This window comes from Macaca thibetana, chromosome 6, assembly GCF_024542745.1.
Source record: "Macaca thibetana thibetana isolate TM-01 chromosome 6, ASM2454274v1, whole genome shotgun sequence".
In the NCBI taxonomy this organism is placed as follows: Eukaryota; Metazoa; Chordata; class Mammalia; order Primates; family Cercopithecidae; genus Macaca; species Macaca thibetana.
Genome location: NC_065583.1, coordinates 144,539,264 through 144,558,384, shown reverse-complemented (window position 1 = coordinate 144,558,384; position 19,121 = coordinate 144,539,264). Strand labels below are relative to the sequence as shown.

General features: G+C 42.2%; 1 protein-coding gene across 2 annotated transcripts in view; it reads left to right on the top strand.

The window, feature by feature from the left end:
* Positions 1-264: 264 nt before the first annotated feature.
* CCL28 (C-C motif chemokine ligand 28) overlaps positions 265-19,121 on the top strand; it is a 31,760-nt gene continuing 12,903 nt past the window's right edge. The window contains exon 1 of one of the 2 annotated variants that reach the window (XM_050793491.1): positions 265-386. In XM_050793491.1, coding sequence (XP_050649448.1) covers positions 323-386 — 64 coding nt within the window. In that variant the 5' untranslated portion in view covers positions 265-322. The remainder of the gene's footprint in view (positions 387-19,121) is intronic. The other variant, XM_050793492.1, reaches the window with a different exon arrangement.

Here is a 19,121-nt window from a genome sequence, read left to right as displayed (position 1 = left end):
GTAGACTGATTTTTTAAAAATGTTTCCCAAATGATTCTGATGCACACCCCAACTCACAGTGACCCTGCCAGCTGCCAGATCTCCAATGACATCCCCTGACCCCCAGGCAGGGTGAACACAAGTTAGGAGCTTGATAAGTCGGGGAGGAGCTGGCCTTAAGGAAAGAAACATGAGAAACAGATACTCTGAACACCTCCCAGGGCGGGGCCACCTGGCTTACTTTTCCTCTACACTTTCTCTGTGCCCAAGGACACTTTTAGCCTCATTTCCTGATTGAACAGCCTTACTTGTGTTGCTGTCAGTACCAGTAGGGCAGGCAGGAATGCAGCAGACAGGACTTGCCATCATGGCCTTGGCTGTCTGTGCAGCCCTACATGCCTCAGAAGGTGAGTGGGGGCACTGGCCACTTAGGCCTCCACTGGAAGGGTGGTATCTCCCAAATCTGTGCTGGAAGGATTGAGGTGGGGCAAGAATAGCTATCTCTTCAAGCAGGAATTTCCAATTGATTTCTGATTACCTACCAGGGAATGACATAGGTTTAAATTCTAGATCTCCCATTAGTTTCAGGAAGGAACCTCATTCTAACAGGGCATACTAGAAATTTTTGCCACCTGCAGGATGAGGTCCTTCCATATAGGTGCAACTTCGGGCTATATTTCCTTTTCTGATGACGGTATCTTAGAAAATCCCCAGCTAGAAGCTGGAGTAAAGCTCCTACTATTCATCTGTCTTCCTCCACACCCCAACCTGCTAAATTGTCTGAACACAAGTGTGCACATTCCTGGAGGGAAGACAGACTTGGCCAGCTGCGTTCAAATTAGGTAAGTTGTAAATTTCCTGAGCAAAGTCAGCCCTATGGATACAAAAAACGTAAACTTCAGTCTGACCTTTAAAAAGGGAGGGCAGAGCTGAGCACAGTGGTGCATGCCTGTATTCCCAGCTACTCGGGAGGCTACAGCTGGAGGATAGCTTCAGGCCAGGAATTCGAGATTGCAGTGAGCTATGATCGCACTGTGGATTGCCACTGCACTCCAGCCTGGGCAACATAGTAAAGCCCCATCTCTTAAAAACAAAAAGAGGGGAGGGGAGGGGAGAGGGAAGGAAAGGAAGAAAGGAAAGAAAAGAAAGAAAAAGAAGGATGAGGGAGATTGAACCCTACAAATCATGTCAAAGAGAATTTAAATTGTGAGTTGCTAGCATGTATATGGAGACGGTAACTGCATTTGAACTAGAGGGAATCTCTTCTAAAGTAGCACTCACTACTATATTCAGGAAACCCTAAGTGTCAGTACTTAACACTTGACCAATGGCTCTTTTCCATTGTCATCTTTTCTTTAAGCTTTATCCTGAACAGATTCTCTAAGTCTAGAGCAAAGGCGGAATATAAGTCTTCTTTGGTCTGCTTTTTAAAAATTTGAGCCAACATTTCAAAACTGAAAGCTTTCTCATATACATATTCATACATACACACATACAAATTGGATTTTAAAGCTTCTCTTGAAAAATCAGATGTGGCAACAATGATTCCACCATACCGAGGCAAGAACTGGCTAAAGCAGATGAGCCTCTGAAGTTTGCTGTATTAACTGCCTAGTCCCTGCAGACATTTGCTTAGGGACTCCAATATAGTCCATCAATGTACTGGGCTTATACAAATAAGCAACAGAAAAAAACTGGACAGTCTCTTCTCAATTTCTACTAATCTATCTTATCAAGATAAAGACAAAAATTTGTCACTTTATGTTTCTGGAACATTTCTCAGAAAAATTCACCACTGAGATTTTGGGACTCATTTTCACTATTTCTGAAAGGTCTACCTGCTAAGGCTTCACTCCTAGTTCTGGTAATTCCACTAACTCAAATTTTTTACATAAAACTTTGAAATGTGTGCCTCTATCCAGCTTCCTGACCTACTCCCACCTGTCCCCGCAGCAGCAGCTCTCCTACAGGAAAGAAGGGAGGGAACAAGCGGGTCGAGGAGGCAGAGTGTAATGAGGAAGGCTCTGCCATACGAGGACCCAAGTTCACATGGGACTGAGTCCTGGTAGAGACGGTGGAGTGGGAAGGCAAAATGCAGAGGCGTGTGAAAAGGTATGGTTGCTGGCGATAATAAAGAAAGGGAGCCGAGAGACCCAGCAATAGCCTTTTGGCTTAGTCTCGATGCTTTACCTAAGGCAGTTTAGGCCACAGGAAAATCACATTGTCTGAGAAGCTCCAACCTTCTGCCATTTAAAAAGAAGTGATACTGGGTAAAAATACACATGTAGTCCTGAGAACAGTTGTGGAACAGAGGGGCAACGCCACAGCTATTCTTAGCAAACTTCCACTCAAGTGTCCATGTAAGCCAGGTGCCCTGTGGGAGGCACTTAAGTGATTCTGGGTCCAGGGAAGGGGTGGAAAACCAAGTGGGGAGGGAGGAAGGTAGAGAACACTCAACAACTCAACAGTGCAGAGAAAAGGACAGGTGGCCTTGGCAAGGGGAATAGGGAAATGGCCTGTGCCAGTTTGGAACTTTGGGAAATATATTTTGTTTTCTTCAGGCAGAAAGCTGTTCCTTATCTTAATGGTGTCTTAAATGGCTAACTTGTTGTGATGGCTCAATAACTGGCATTCCCAAAGTGTTTTGCATAAATCAGGAAGCAGGTGACTTTATCTATAATTAAAAGCCTTGGATTCTGCCCAAAGGTAGGGCATGCTCCACCTCTGCTGACGTGGCTGCTGGCTCCCAGAACTCAATACTGAATCCATAAACATGTCTTTCATCCTGTTTCAGTGGCCCTGAGCCCGATTATTTAAACCCACAATCTAGGGCTTTGTGGGCTTGGCTGTTTTATTGTACATTAAGATCAAGGCTCACTTGTGCCCAGCAGATTCAAGTTAGGAGGTTTTGCTGCAGTGAGGCCCAAATTGTCTTCCCACTGACAACCTTCTTTCTCAGAGTACGATGGCTACTGAATCACACCAATACTTGCTAGAGATTTGCTGCTTGCATCCTAAAATATTTACTTTTGTTTTAATCATAAGACACTGGCTAGGGAGGATTACCAGGAATATACATTTGTGACTCAGTGTTGTTCTGCACAACTGGGACTCTCCAATTGTGGCCCCTAAGAGGTCTGACATAGGTGGGACTACAGGTGCATGCCACCACACCTGGCTAATTTTTTGTTTGTTTTTGGAGATGGAGTTTGTTGCTCTTGTCGCCCAGGCCAGGCTGGAGTGCAATGGGGCGATCTCGGCTAACTGCAACCTCCGTCTCCTGGGTTCAAGCAATTCTCCTGCCTCATCCTCCTGAGTAGCTGGGATTAGAGGCTTGCACCATCACACCCAGCTAATTTTTGTATTTTTAGTAGAGACAGGGTTTCACCATGTTGCCCAGGCTGGTCTCAAACTCCTGACCTCAGGTGATCCACCCACCTTGGCCTCCCAAACTCCTGGGATTACAGGTGTGAGCCACCTGCCCAGCCACACCTGGCTAATTAAAAAAAATTTTTTTTTGTAGAGATAGAGTCTCACTATGTTGCCCAGACTGGTCTCGAACTCCTGGCCTTAAGTGATTCTCCTCCCTTGGCCTCCCTGCCTGTAATCCCAGCACTTTGGGAGACTGAGGCAGAAAGATTGCTTGAGCGCGGGAGTTCCAGGCTGCAGTGAGTCATGATCACACCACTGAACTCCAGCCTGGGTGACAGAGTGAGACTCTCCATCAAAAAAAAAAAAAAAGTAAAACTTTACCAAAAAAATAAAATTACCAAAAGGCACAAAAATTAAAGAATATATACTAATATTATGAAAGTTAGAAATACTTAGTGTATTTTTAAATATAAAAATATAAAGAATAAAAAAAGGAAAGTCCCACTTCATCATTCCTTTAATCCCTCTCCCCTGTCCAGAGGGTTCTGTATATCCTTCCAGAATTTCCTCTAGGCATTTAGCAACACAACCCACACATATATCCATACCAATATTTTTTTATCATTATTCTTTAAGATCTAGGGTACATGTGCACAATGTGCAGGTTTGTTACATATGCATACATGGGCCATGTTGGTGTGCTGCATCCATTAACTCGTCATTTACATTAGGTATATCTCCTAATGCTATCCCTCCCCCTCTCCCCAATCCACGACAGGCCCAAGTGTGTGATGTTCCCCACCCTGTGTCCAAGTGTTCTCATTGTTCAATTCCCACCTATGAGTGAGAACATGCAGTGTTTAGTTTTCTGTCCTTGCGATAGTTTGGTCAGAATGATGGTTTCCAGCTGCATCCATGTCCCTACAAAGGACACGAACTCATCCTTTTTTATGGCTGCATAGTATTCCATGGTGCATATGTGCCACATTTTCTTAATCCAGTTTATCATTGATGGAAATTTGGCTTGGTTCCAAGTCTTTGCTATTGTGAATAGTGCTGCAATGAACATATGTGTGCATGTGCCTTTATAGCAGCATGATTTATAATCCTTTGGGTATATATCCAGTAATGGGATGGCTGGGTCAAATGGTATTTCTAGTTCTAGATCCTTGAGGAATCGCCACACTGTCTTCCACAATGGTTGAACTAGTTTACAGTCCCAACGAGAGTGTAAAAGCGTTCCTATTTTTCCACATCCTCTCCAGCACCAGTTGCTTCCTATGATCACCATTTTAATGATCACCAATTCTAACTGGTGTGAGAAGGTATCTCATTGTGGTGTTGATTTGCATTTCTCTGATGGCCAGTGATGATGACCATTATTTCATGTGTCTGTTGGCTGCATAAATGTCTTCTTTTGAGAATTGTCTGTTCATATCCTTTGCCCACGTTTTGATGGGGTTGTTTGATTTTTTCTTGTAAATTTGTTTAAGTTCTTTGTAGATTCTGGATATTAGCCCTTTGTCAGATGGGTAGATTGTAAAAATTTTTCTCCCATTCTGTAGGTTGCCTGTTCACTCTGATGGTAGTTTCCTTTGCTGTGCAGAAGCTCTTTAGTTTAACTAGATCCCATTTGTCAATTTTGGCTTTTATTGCCATTGCTTTTGGCATTTTAGTAATGAAGTCCTTGCCCATGCCTATGGCCTGAATGGTATCGCCTAGGTTTTCTTCTAGGGTTTTTATGGTTTTAGGTCTAACATTTAAGTCTTTAATCCATCTTGAATTAATTTTTGTATAAGGTGTAAGCAAGGGATCCAGTTTCAGCTTTCTACATATGGCTAGCTAGTTTTCCCAGAACCATTTATTAAATAGGGAATCCTTTTCCCATTTCTTGTTTTTGTCAGGTTTAGCAAAGATCAGATGGCTGTAGATGTGTGGTATTATTTCTGAGGGCTGTGTTCTGTTCCATTGGTCTATATCTCTGTTTTGGTACTAGTACCATGCTGTTGTGTTTACTGTAGCCTTGTAGTATTGTTTGAAGTCAGGTAGTGTGATGCCTCCAGCTTTGTTCTTTTTTGCTTAGGATTGCCTTGGCAATGTGGGGTCTTTTTGGTTCCATATGAAGTTTAAAGTAGATTTTTCCAATTCTGTGAAGAAACCCATTGGCAGCTTGATGGGGATAGCACTGAATCTATAAATTACCTTGGGCAGTATGGCCATTTTCACATATAGATTCTTCACATCCATGAGCATGGAATGTTATTCCATTTTTTTTGTGTCCTCTTTTATTTCATTGAACAGTGGTTTGTAGTTCTCCTTGAAGAGGTTCTTCATATCCTAGGTATTTTATTATCTTTGAAGCAATGTGAATGGGAGTTCACTCATGATTTGGCTCTCTGTTTATCTTTTATTAGTGTATAGGAATGCTTGTGATTTTTGCATATTGATTTTGTATCCTGAGACTTTGCTGAAGTTGCTTATCAGCTTAAGGAGATTTTGGGCTGAGATGATGGGGTTTTCTAAATATACAATCATGTCATCTGCAAACAGGGACAGTTTGACTTCCTCTTTTCCTAATTGAACACCCTTTATTTCTTTCTCCTGCCTGATTGCCCTGGCCAGAACTTCCAACACTATGATGAATAGGAGTGGCAAAAGAGGGCATCCCTGTCTTGTGCCAGTTTTCAGAGGGAATGTTTCCAGTTTTTGCCCATTCAGTATGATATTGGCTGTGGGTTTGTCATAAATAGCTCTTATTATTTTGAGGTACGTCCCATCAATACCTAGTTTATTGAGAGTTTTTAGCATGAAGGGCTGTTGAATTTTGTCGAAGGCCTTTTCTGCATCTGTTGAGATAGTCATGTAGTTTTTGTTTTTGGTTCTGTTTATATGCTGGATTATGTTTATTGATTTGTGAATGTTGAACCAGCCTTGCATCCCAAGGATGAAGCTGACTTGATTGTGGTGGATAAGCTTTTTGATGTGCTGCTGGATTCAGTTTGCCAGTATTTTACTGAGGATTTTTGCATCGATGTTCATCAGGGATATTGGTCTAAAATTCTCTTTTTTGTTGTTGTGTCTCTGCCAGGCTTTGGTATCAGGATGATGTTGGCCTCATAAAATGAGTTAGGGAGGATTTCTTCTTTTTCCATGGATTGGAATAGTTTCAGAAGGAATGGTACCAGCTCCTCTTTGTACCTCTGGTAGAATTCGGCTGTGAATCCGTCTGGTCCTGGACTTTTTTTGGATGGTAGGCTATTAATTATTGCCTCAATTTCAGAGCCTGTTATTGGTCTATTCAGGGATTCAACTTCTTCCTGATTTAGTCTTGGGAGGGTGTATGTGTCCAGGAATTTAGCCATGTCTTCTAGATTTTCTAGCTTACGTGCATAGAGTTGTTTATAGTATTCTCTGATGCTAGTTTGTATTTCTGTGGGAATGGTGGTGATATCCCCTTTATCATTTTTTACTATGTCTCTTTGATTGTTGTCTCTTTTCTTCTTTATTAGTCTTGCTAGCAGTCTATCAATTTTGTTGATCTTTTCAAAAAACAGCTCCTGGATTCATTTATATTTTGAAGGGTTTCTTGTGTCTCCATCCCCTCAGTTCTCCTCTGTTATTAGTTATTTCTTGCCTTCTGCTAGCTTTTGAATGTGTTTGCTCTTGCTTCTCTAGTTCTTTTAATTGTGATGCTAGGGTGTCAATTTAGATCTTTCCTGCTTTCTCTTGTGGGCATTTAGTGCTATAAATTTCCCTCTGCATACTGCTTTCAATGTGTCCCAGAGATTCTGGTATGTTGTATCTTTGTTCTCATTGGTTTCAAAGAACATCTTTATTTCTGCCTTCGTTTCATTATGTACCCAGTGCTCATTCAGGAGCAGGTTGTTCAGTTTCCATGCAGTTGAGTGGTTTTTGAGTGAGTTTCTTAATCCTGAGTTCTAGTTTGATGGCACTGTGGTCTGAGAGACAGTTCGTTATAATTTGTGTTCTTTTACATTTGCTGAGGAGTGCTTTACTTCCAACTATGTGGTCAGTTTTGGAATAAGTGTGATGTGTTGCTGAGAAAAATTTACATTCTGTTGATTTGGGGTGGAGAGTTCCGTAGATGTCTATTAGGTCTGCTTGGTGCAGAGCTGAGTTCAATCCCTGAATATCCTTGTTAACTTTCTGTCTCATTGATCTGTCTAATGTTGACAGTGGGGTGTTAAAGTCTCCCATTATTACTGTGTGGGAGTCTGAGTCTCTTTGTAGGTCTCTAAGGACTTGCTTTATGAATCTGGGTGCTCCTGTGTTGGGTGTACATATATTTAGGATAGTTAGCTCTTCTTCTTGAATTGATCCCTTTACCATTATGTAACGGCCTTGTCTCTTTTGATCTTTGTTGGTTTAAAGTCTGTTTTATCAGAGACTAGGAATGCAACCCCTGCTTTTTGTTGTTGTTGTTTTCCATTTGCTTGGTAGATCTTCCTCCATCCCTTTATTTTGAGCCTATGTGTGTCTCTGCATGTGAGATGGGTCTCCTGAATACAGGAAACTGATGGGTCTTGACTCTTTATCCAATTTGCCAGTCTGTGTCTTTCAGTTGGAGCATTTAGCCCATTTACATTTATGGTTAATACTGTTATGTGTGAATTTGATCCTGTCATTATGACGTTAGCAGGTTATTTTGCTCGTTAGTTGATGCAGTTTCCTCCTAGCATAGAGGGTCTTTACAATTTGCCATGTTTTTGCAGTGGCTGGTACCGGTTGTTCCTTTCCATGTTTAGTGCTTCCTTCAGGAGCTCTTGTAAGGCAGGCCTGGTGGTGACAGAATCTCTCAGCATTTGTTTGTCTGTAAAGGATTTTATTTCTCCTTCACTTATGAAGCTTAATTTGGCTGGATATGAAATTCTGGGTTGAAAATTCTTTTCTTTAAGAATGTTGAATATTGGCCTCCACTGTCTTCTGGCTTCTAGAGTTTCTGCTGAGAGATCTGCTGTTAGTCTGATGGGTTTCCCTTTGTGGGTAACCTGACCTTTCTCTCTGGCTGCCCTTAACAATTTTTCTTTCATTTCAACTTTGGTGAATCTGACAATTATGTGTCTTGGAGTTGCTCTTCTTGAGGACTATCTTTGTGGCATTCTCTGTATTTCCTGAGTTTGAATGTTGGCCTGCCTTGCTAGTTTGGGAAAGTTCTCCTGGATAATATTCTGAAGAGTGTTTTCTAACTTGGTTCCATTCTCCCCGTCACTTTCAGGTACACAAATCAGATGTAGATTTGGTCTTTTCACATAGTCCCGTATTTCTTGGAGGCTTTGTTCGTTTTTTTTTTTTTTTTACTCTTTTTTCTCTAAGCTTCTCTTCTCGCTTCATCTCATTCTTTTGATCTTCAATCACTGATACCCTTTCTTCCACTTGATTGAATCGGCTACTGAAGCTTGTGCATGCATCACATAGTTCTTGTGCCATGGTTTTCAGCTCCATCCGGTCCCTTAAGATCTTCTCTATGCTGTTTATTCTAGTTAGGCATTCATCTAGTCTTTTTTCAAGGTTTTTAGCTTCTTTGCAATGTGTTCAAACATCCTCCTTTAGCTCAGAGAAGTTTGTTATTACCGATCATCTGAAGCCTTCTTCTCTCAACTCGTCACATTCATTCTCTGTCCAGCTTTGTTCCATTGCTGGTGAGGAGCTGCATTCCTTTGGAGGAGAAGAGGCACTCTGATTTTCAGAATTTTCAGCTTTTCTGCTCTGGTTTCTCCTCATCTTTGTGGTTTTATCTACCTTTGGTCTTTGATGATGGTGACGTACAGATGGGGTTTTGGTGTCGATGTCCTTTCTGTTGGTTAATTTTCCTTCTAACAGTCAGGACTCTCAGCTGCAGGTCTGTTGGAGTTTGCTAGAGGTTCACTCCAGACCCTGTTTTCCTGGGTATCACCAGTGGAGGCTGCAGAACAGCAAATATTGCAGAACAGCAAATGTTGCTGCCTGATCCTTCTGCTGGAAGCTTCGTCTCAGAGGGGCACCCGGCTGTATGAAGTGTCAGTCGGCCCCTACTGGGACAAGTCTCCCAGTTAGGCTACTCGGGGGGTCAAGGACCCACTTGAGGAGGCAATCTGTCTGTTCTCAGATCTCAAACTCCATGCTGGGAGAACCACTGCTCTCTTCAAAGCTGTCAGACAGGGACGTTTAAGTCTGCAGAAGTTTCTGCTGTCTTTTGTTCAGTTATGCCCTGCCCCCAGAGGTGAAGACTACAGAGGCAGGCAGGCCTCCTTGAGCTGTGGTGCGCTCCACCCAGTTCGAGCTTCCTGGCCGCTTTGTTTACCTACTCAAGCCTCAGTAATGGCGGACGCCCGTCCCCTAGCCTAGCTGCTGCCTTGCAGTTTGATCTCAGACTGCTGTGCTAGCAGTGAGCAAGGCTCCGTGGGCATGGGACCCTCTGAGCCAGGCACGGGATATAATCTACTGGTGTGCCGTTTGCTAAGACCATTGGAAAAGTGCAGTATTAGGGTGGGAGTGTCCTGATTTTCCAGGTACCATCTGTCACGGCTTCCTTTGGCTAGGAAAGGGAATTCCCTGACCCCTTGCACTTTCCTAGTGAGACAAAACCCCACCCTGCTTTGGCTCACACTCCATGGACTGCACCCACTGTCCAACAAGCCCCAGTGAGATGAACCCGGTACCTCAGTTGGAAATGCAGAAATCACCCATCTTCCGCATCGCTCACACTGAGAGCTGTAGACTGGAGCTGTTCCTATTCGGCCATGGAACCAGCACACACCAATTTTTTAAGACAGAAACAGGATGGCCGGTTGTGGTGGCTCGCACCTGTAATCTCAGCACTTTAGGAGACTGAGGTGGGTGGATCACGAGGTCATGAGATCGAGACCATCCTGGCTAACATGGTGAAACCCCGTCTCTACTAAAAATACAAAAAATTAGCCAGGTGTGGTGGTGGGTGCCTGTAGTCCCGGGCACTTGGGAGGCTGAGGCAGGAGAATGGCGTGAACCTGGGAAGTGGAGTTTGCAGTGAGCCAAGATCGCGCCACTGCACTCCAGCCTGGGCGACAGAGCAAAACTCCATCTCAGAAGAAAAATAAAAATACAAAATAAAAAAATTAAAAAAAAAAAAAACAGAAACAGGATCACAATCTACATATTGTCTTAACATGTATTTTAATCATAGATAACAGTAAATCTATTCAACACAAAAATTCTGAAAATCTGCAGCTTCATCTTATATAAAACATTTAAACTTCTCAGAACAACTGGGAATGTTAATGTTTCATTTATTATTAATATCAATCAGGGTCCTATCAGGAGACAGAAACCAGATAATTTGAAAGTTTAATATGAAAAAATTATTAACTATAACAAGAAATAGGCTAGAAAGAAAGATAATTTTAAGGAATGTAGGAAAAGCAGATATTCCAAGGGCAAAAACAGATCACTCAAGGAAGAGTTCCTGCACCCTTACCCTCTCCAGCTGAGATCCAGCCATGGCTCACCAAATGGCAGAAAAGTCACCTGATCTGTACTGGCAGAATATGCTGGATATCCACCTTCTAGTTTGTAGGGGAAAGTCTGTCACAGGAAAGCATCTCACTGGAGGCACTGGGCTACAAACCTGCCTGTAGGGGTGCTACTAATTGCCATGCACTGAAGAAGCTAAAGCACTGCAGGAGCTGGGTCTACAGGAATCTGATGAGAGAACCCTGGAGCCAGGAAGGAAAACCCCCTCTTCCTGCAATGTCCCTTTAATATCTTCTACAGATAAAGTTTAACAACGTGCCAGCTAGCCAAGGAAAAATATTTAAGGGCCCATCTCAATTTCATAGAACAGGGTGAGTTTGAAACTGAGGGAAAATAAATAAACAAGTGGCACATTCCTCAAACACTTAATGGGCACCTGTATACTTACTGAGCCAGGGACTGTACTGCATATTGGCCCACATATGTCCTTTTTGTTTCCGTTTATTGAGTGCTATCTGTTGTCACTCCTGTTCTAAGCACTTAAATATACAAACTCATGCAATCTTCACAATAACCCTGAGGTAGATGCTAGGACCACCCCCATATTACAGATAAAAGGATTGAGACACAGAGAATTAACTCACCCAAGGTCAGCTAGTAGGTAGCAGAAACAGAATTTAAACCTGGTAGTCTCCACATGTTTAAGTACCATGCTACAAAGCCTCTCAGGATGTTTTTATGGCACAAAATTATCCAAACCCCTTCAAGACTATCCCCTGACCACTCTAGTGTCTGTATCATGTTAAAGCAAAGAAAAATCCCCATCCACTCTCCATGCCCCCAAACATTATCCCAGGGTTCCAAAAAGTATCTTGGAGGACTTTACTTGGGAATAGCAGTTCCACATATCATGGATTATTGAGTCTTTCCTGCCCACTTAGTGACAGCAGGGGCCATCTGTCAGCACCCACCGCACGATCTGGCTACATTAAGGCGTGAGGTCCACGAGAATGGAGGGATGTGTTCTAACCACATTCTGAACATTATGTGTTGCCTTTTTTTTTCTTTTTTTCGATGGAGTCTTGCTCTGTTGCCCAGGCTGGAGTGCAGTGGTGTGGTCTCTGCTTACCGCAACCTTTGCCTCCCAGGTTCAAGCAATTCTCCTGTCTCAGCCTCCTGAGTAGCTGGCATTACAGGCGCCTGCCACCACGTCCAGCTAATTTTTTGTATTTTTAGTAGAGATGGGGTTTCACCATGTTGGCCAGGCTGGTCTCGAACTCCTGACCTCATGATCCACCCACCTCGGCCTCCCAAAATGCTGGGATTACAGGTGTGAGCCACTGCACTCAGACTGCCCTTCTTAAATTGCAGTCAGTCTTGAGACACTGCTAGTAGCTAAGTGAATCTGTCATTTTTATCTTTAGTCTGCAAATCCTTTCTGCAATAATTGCATGTGCCTTTCTTTACTGTTTCTATTTTGCTGTGTTCTGTATACAGTACCAGTGCTTTTCAAACTGCATTTCTAATCAGCTCCCAGGTGATGCCATTGTTGTGGCTCTGGGTACCACACTTTGAGTAGTGAGATCCTATACAACTAAGCGAGGAAGCGGTTCACCTCTCTATAATAGCAGGATCCTTTCCTTAAAACCCAAAATCTGCCAGGCACGGTGGCTCATACCTGTAATCCCAGCACTTAGGGAGACAAAGGTGGGAGGATAGCTTGAGTCTAGGAGTTCGAGATCTGCCTGGGCAATAAAATGAGATACCGTTCTCCAACAACAACAAAACCCAGAATCTAATTTTTGTATCACAAATTTTATGTGCAGTGCCAACAGTTCTTGAGCACTGAGAGATCTTTACAGCCGTCTAGTGACCAAAACCGGATCATAGACAGAACCAAAACAGGGACTCACATTCCTGGAAAATCATCCATACACTTAATACTGGAAATAATAATGACAACAATCCAAAGCTAATAGAAATAACACCAGAATAAGGCCAGGTGCAGTGGCTCATGCCTATAATCCTTGCACTTTGGGAGGCTGAGGTGGGAGGATCGCTTGAGGCTAGGAGTTTGAGACCAGCCTGGGCAACACACAACACCCTGTTTCTGCAAAAATTTTTAAAAATTAGCCAGGCGTAGTGGGTGCACCTGTATTCCCAGCTACTTGGGCAGCTAAGGCAGGAGGATCACTTGAGCCTGGGCATTCAAGGCCGCAGTGAGCCATGATTGCACCATTGTGCTCCAGCCGGGGCAACAGAGCAAGACCATCTCCCAAAAAAAAAGAAGAAGAAAAGAAAAAAGGAAAGAAAAGAAATAACACCATAATAAGACAAATAGGAATGCTTTTATTCAGATACTAAAAACATCTTTAAAATATTACACATAGTGAACAAATGATTTATTATATTTACTGACCCCTAATTACTTCAATGTGCAGGGATGGTACCTGCAAGGGATGGTACCTGAAAAGCACTGTGTAATTGTAGGTAATTTGGGACATAAGACCTTGACCAAAAACTGAAAATACTATTCCTAGAAAAAAAGCAAAAATATTTTATACATTAAAAGCCTTAAAACAAGATAAAAATGAAACACTGATAAGATCAGAGCTTAGTTCAGTCTAAGAAACTTACTTAGCACTAATACCAGACAATGTGCTATGTGGTGGGGGGTTACAAAGATGCCCTGTGGGAGTTTACAGTCAAAAGACAGTCATAGACTCTTAATTTCATACATGGTAAAGACAAAGATATAGGAAAGCACAAGGTACTGTGGGACTTCAGATTCAAATGGGGAAATGATATAATTGGAAAAAAGTAGACAACTGAGAGGTTCAGCAGTCCAGAAGCCAATTAATGAGGTCCTGAACTAAGAGTGGTAACAAGGATGAAGAGGAGACAGATGTGAAAAGCGTTAAGGAAAATACAATCTACAGGAGTTTGACTGGCCATGGGAGTGCAGAAGGAAGACAGAATTACACTTCGATAACAGTACAAAGTGATTAAATGAGATGAGAAAAGGAAAACAGAAGTAGATTTAAAGTGAGATGATGTCTTCAGTTGGGGCTCTGTTGAGTTTGGGGTGCCTGTGGGATATCCAAGTGCATGTTCAATAGCAGGTGGATATACATCAGAATATTTGGGTAGAGGTAAAAAACCCATTTTGAAGTTACCAACATAGTAAAAATTTTAAACATGAGATGTGGAAAGAAAAGAGCAGTAGGTTAGGGATGGAACTTTGAGAATGCTAACTATTGAGGAAAGGGCAAAGGAGGACGCATTCAAGAAGCAGAGAAAGTAATTTCTGTTTTTTGTTTTTGTTTTTTTTAATGAGATGGAGTCTCGCTCTGTCACCCAGGCTGAAGTGCAGTGGCGCAATCTCGACTCACTGCAACCTCCACCTCCCGGGTTCAAGCAATTCGCTGCCTCAGCCTCCTGAGTAGCTGGGATTACAGGTGTCTGCCACCACGCCCAGCTAATTTTTTGTATTTTTAGTAAAGATGGGGTTTCACCATCTTGGCCAGGCTGGTCTTGAACTTCTGATCTTGTGATCCACCTGCCTCAGCCTCCCAAAGTGCTGGGATTACAGGCATGAGCCACCGCGCCTGGACATAGTTTCTCATTATTCAGAAAATTAGAAGAGACTGGTAATTAAGAATATGGAAATTTTCAAGGAAGGAATGGGCAAGTGTTAAATGCAGCAGAGATGTGTAATGAGATAATGTTAGAAAAATGTCTGCTCAGCCTGGGCACAAAGTGAGACCCCATCTCTACAAAAAAATAAAGAAAGTTAGCCGGGCATGGTGGTGTGCACCGGTGGTCCCAGCTACACGGGAGGCTGAGGCAAGATGATCACTTGAGCCCAGGAGGTGAAGACTGCAGTCAGCTGTGTTTGTACCACTGCACTCCAGCACTCTGGCTTGGGTGACAGAGCAAGATCCCACCTGAAGGAGAAGAAGAAAAAAAAAAGTCTGCTAATTGTAGGTGCCCTGAGAGTAGGTCTATGACTTATTAATTCTTATATACTCGGTGTCTGTTACAAAGACTGATACAATGTAGGCAGCACTCTATAAATGCTTCTAGAATTTTACTGACATGACTATCACTTTCATTAGTAAAATAACACACTTCTAAGATTCAAAAAGAAACATGTCAGTACTAGATACTGCAGACATTTTCCCAAGTGAGATTTTTCTTGACTCAACTCAGGCTAAATTTTTAGTAGAAAAATATTAATAAAGGAAATATAGAAAATACCTTTCCAACAGAAAGAATAGAAAGCAAAGAAAAAGGATTTAAAATCGTAAAAAAGATAGAATAAATGAATACAAACCAAAAGATCAGTATAGCAATGTCAATAACAGAAAAATACTATTTAAGCAAAAAGCTACAGTAGAAACAGAGGAATCTTACCGAAAGATAAAAAAGTTCACTTCACCGAAAAGCTATCTCTAGGGCCCAGACTCCTGTGAGGCAAGAGAGGTGATCGAGTCGTCAAAATGCAGTCAGATTTTTTTTTATTTAAAATTGCAGCATTTTACTAATCATAGACTTTTTTGCATTAATTTTTATTTTGAAAAATATTGCATCCAAATATTGCTCATCTTCATTACGGAGCTCTTTTGGCGGTTCCTTAAATTCTGCACCTGAGGCTCCTGCCTCATTCTAATCCTGGCTGTGGACCAGCAGTGTACTTAGGCGTCTGAAAACATAACCCCAAGTGTTATATCAGAAAAGTAGACAGAATTGCAAGAAGAAAAAAAAAAAAAAAAAAAAAAAAAGCTGGCACAATCCCAGTAACAGTTTAACATACCCGCATCAAAAACTGATCAATCAAAAAAAATACTAGTAAGGGTTAAGGAAATGCGTGCACAATACAACTAGATTTCTCCTGCAGCTCTGCGAAGGGCAGCCCGCGGTAGGCCAGGCCTGGTCCTGGGCGCCCCAGCCGGCTGCCCTGGGTCCAGGCGTGCGCTTGCGGGAGACGTGGGCGTCTCCGCGTCCGGCCGTCAAGCAATGCCTGGGACTCCACCCTACCCTTCGCGTAGTACTTGTTACACTTCGGCAGCTTCTTCACGCCCAGTCCTCTCCCCGCGCCGGTAGGAACCGTCCACGGCCTTAAAGAAACCTGCTCACCAGGTCAGGGGCGCCAACCAGGTTGCGCACGCGCAGAGGCCGCAAGGGCAGCTGGACGTCGCCCAGGTGGACGACGTCCCGCGCCACCGGTTTCTTGTAGCTGTCACTCTGCACTTCCCACTCTCTTCCTTGGTCTCGTCTTCCGCTACCGCCCGCGGTTTTCCACTTCAGTCTCTCCTGGTCCGCAGTAGCCACGACTACAGATACCAGTAGCGCGACAGCCCCGAAGCGCCATAACGTCGTGCTTTTCTTTTTTTTTTTTCTCGTGCTTTGTTTCTTCTGATTTTCCTTTTCCGGGTTTTTAGTTGAACACACGTTTTTTCCGTATATGTGTTTTAAATAAATGCATTTAGGGCTAAATTTAACTGTATCCCACCCATTATAATAAATAGTACTTTCACTATTTTCCAGAATAAGATTTTGTGGTTTCCTCTTTAACCCATGAGTTGAATGCTTTGTTTCTCAGCAACTTACACTTGTAAGTTTATAAATATATATTATTATTTATATCCAAACATGTATTTATTATCAGAGACAAGGTCTCTGTCGCCCAGGCTGCAATGCAATTGTCAGAGGCGAGTGAACCAGAGCAACTCCATCTTAAAATAGGAGCTAGGTAAAATGAGGCAGAAACCTACTAAGCTGCCTTCCCATCTAAGTCACAGGATGAGATAGGTCAGCAAAAAATACAGGTCATAAAAGACCTTGCTAATAAAACAGGTTGCAGTGAAGAAGTCAGCTAAATCCTACCAAAACCAAAATAGCCCCAAGAGTAACTTCTGGTCGCTCTCACTACTACACTCCCATCAGCGCCATGACAGTTTACAAATGCCATGGCAACGTCAGGAGGTTACCCTATGGTCTAAAAAGGGGAGACATGGGCCGGGCACGGTGGTGGCTCACGCCTGTAATCCTAGCACTTAGGGAGGCCGAGGCGGGCGGATCACGAGGTCAGGAGATGAGACCATCCTGGCTAACACAAACCCCATCTCTACTAAAAATACAAAAAAAATTAGCCAGGTGTGCTGGTGGGGGCCTGTAGCCCAGCTACCGGGGAGGCTGAGCCAGGAGAATGGGGTGAACCCGGGAGGCAGAGCTTGCAGTGAGCAGAGATCGCTCCACTGCACTCCAGCCTGGGCCACAGAGGAGACTCCCTCTCAAAAAAAAAGGGGGGGAGGGGGAGGGGGAGGGCGTGAATAGTCCACTCCTTGTTTAGCATATCATCAAGAAATAACCATACAAATGAGCAACCAGTCGCCCTCAGGGCTGCTCTTTGAAGTAGCCATTCTTTTATTCCTTTGCTTTCTTAATAAACTTGCTTTCACTTTGCACTGCAGAGTTGCCCTAAATTCTTTCTTGCATGAAATCCAATAACCCTCTCTTGGGGTCTGGATGGGGACCCCTTTCCTATAACGCAGTGGCGGATCAAAGCCTCCAACTCCTGGGCTCAAGCGATCCCCCTGCCTTAGCCTCCGAGTAGGTGGGCCACAACGCCTGGCTAATCTTTTAAATTTTTTGTAGAGACAGGGTCTCACTATGTTGCCCAGGCTGGTCCTGAACTCCTGGCCTCAAGCAATCCTCCCACCTCAGTCTCCCAAAGTAGTGGGATTATAGGTATGAGCCACCACACCTGGCTCAAACTTTTAAACTGTTACTTTGCACAGGAAACTTCTCTTCAAACACTAAGAATTTAAAAAAAGAGTCATGACTGCAAATACAGTAAGATAAACCTATGAAATTTTGTGAGAATAAAGTAGAAATTATGGATAAAATGAATAATTTCTTGGAAAAATAATAAATATATATATATGTAAATATATATATATGTATTTATTTACACACACACACACAAGTTAGCCAATAACAAATCCAACTTAAATTTTATCTTTCCTCAGACACCAGGCCTAGATAGTTTTTGAAGTTTTACCAAAAATTGGAGGAACCGAAAATCTTTATCTTATACAAACTCTTTCAAAGGATGGAAGAACAGAGAAGAATACCCAATGCATTGTTGAGATTAACATACCCCTTAATACCCAAAACATGGAAGGATGGTAACAGGGTGTAAAAGTGTAGATGAATTTATGAACAGAGGTGCAAAAATATTAATAAATAGCAAATCTTATACAAGATATAAAAATTAATATGTTATGAATAAGTATGGTTTATCCCAGGAGGGCAAGGAAGAAAATAGATTGATCCACCACAGCAATTTAAAATTATGTGTTGAACTTTCAATGGGCTAGGCACTGTTCTAGGGATTTAGCAAAGTAACAGATTTTAAAAGAGAAAAAGCCTTTATTTCCTACACAGGAATTGAGAAAGAAAGAGATAAAAATGACGATTTACCTATAAAACTGGAGTATCTATTCCAAACTATCACAAATAAAAAAATTCAGCAAGGTTGCTGGATACAAGAGCAACATTAAATAATCAATAGAATTCTTATACATAAAAATTAACTAATTAGAAAAAAGTATTTTTAAAAAGCTCATTCACAATACAACAAAATTTAAAAGGTACCTAAATATAGATCTAAGATATACAACATTATCTTATCATTCTTTTAATTTTATTTATTTTTTTTTACAATTTTCAGTTATAATTTACTGTCTGTTATGGGAAAAATTGCATGTTTCAGTAGACAGTTCGTCAAACTTTTCTTTTTTTAACTTATGTCTTCTAAAATACTATCTCAGTTTGTTTTCTCTCTATTCCCACCAGTTAAGGTTTTCACTGACCTCTGTGTTCTAAGACTTTTTTTTTTTTTTAATTTAAGTTCTAGGGTACAATGTGCACAACGTGCAGGTTTGTTACATATGTATACATGTGCCATGTTGGTGTGCTGCACCCATTAACTCGTCATTTACATTAGGTATTCCTCCTAATGCTATCCCTCCCCCTTCCTCCCCACAATAGGACCCGGTGTGTGATGATCCCCTTCCTGTGTCCAAGTGTTCTCATTGTTCAATTCCCACCTATGAGTGAGAACATGCGGTATTTTGTTTTCTGTTCTTGCAATAGTTTGCTAAGAATGATGGTTTCCAGCTGTATCCATGTCCCTACAAAGGACACGAACTCATCCTTTTTTATGGCTGCATAGTATTCCATGGTGTATATGTGCCACATTTTCTTAATCCAGTCTGTCATGGACATTTGGGTTGATTCCAAGTCTTTGCTAT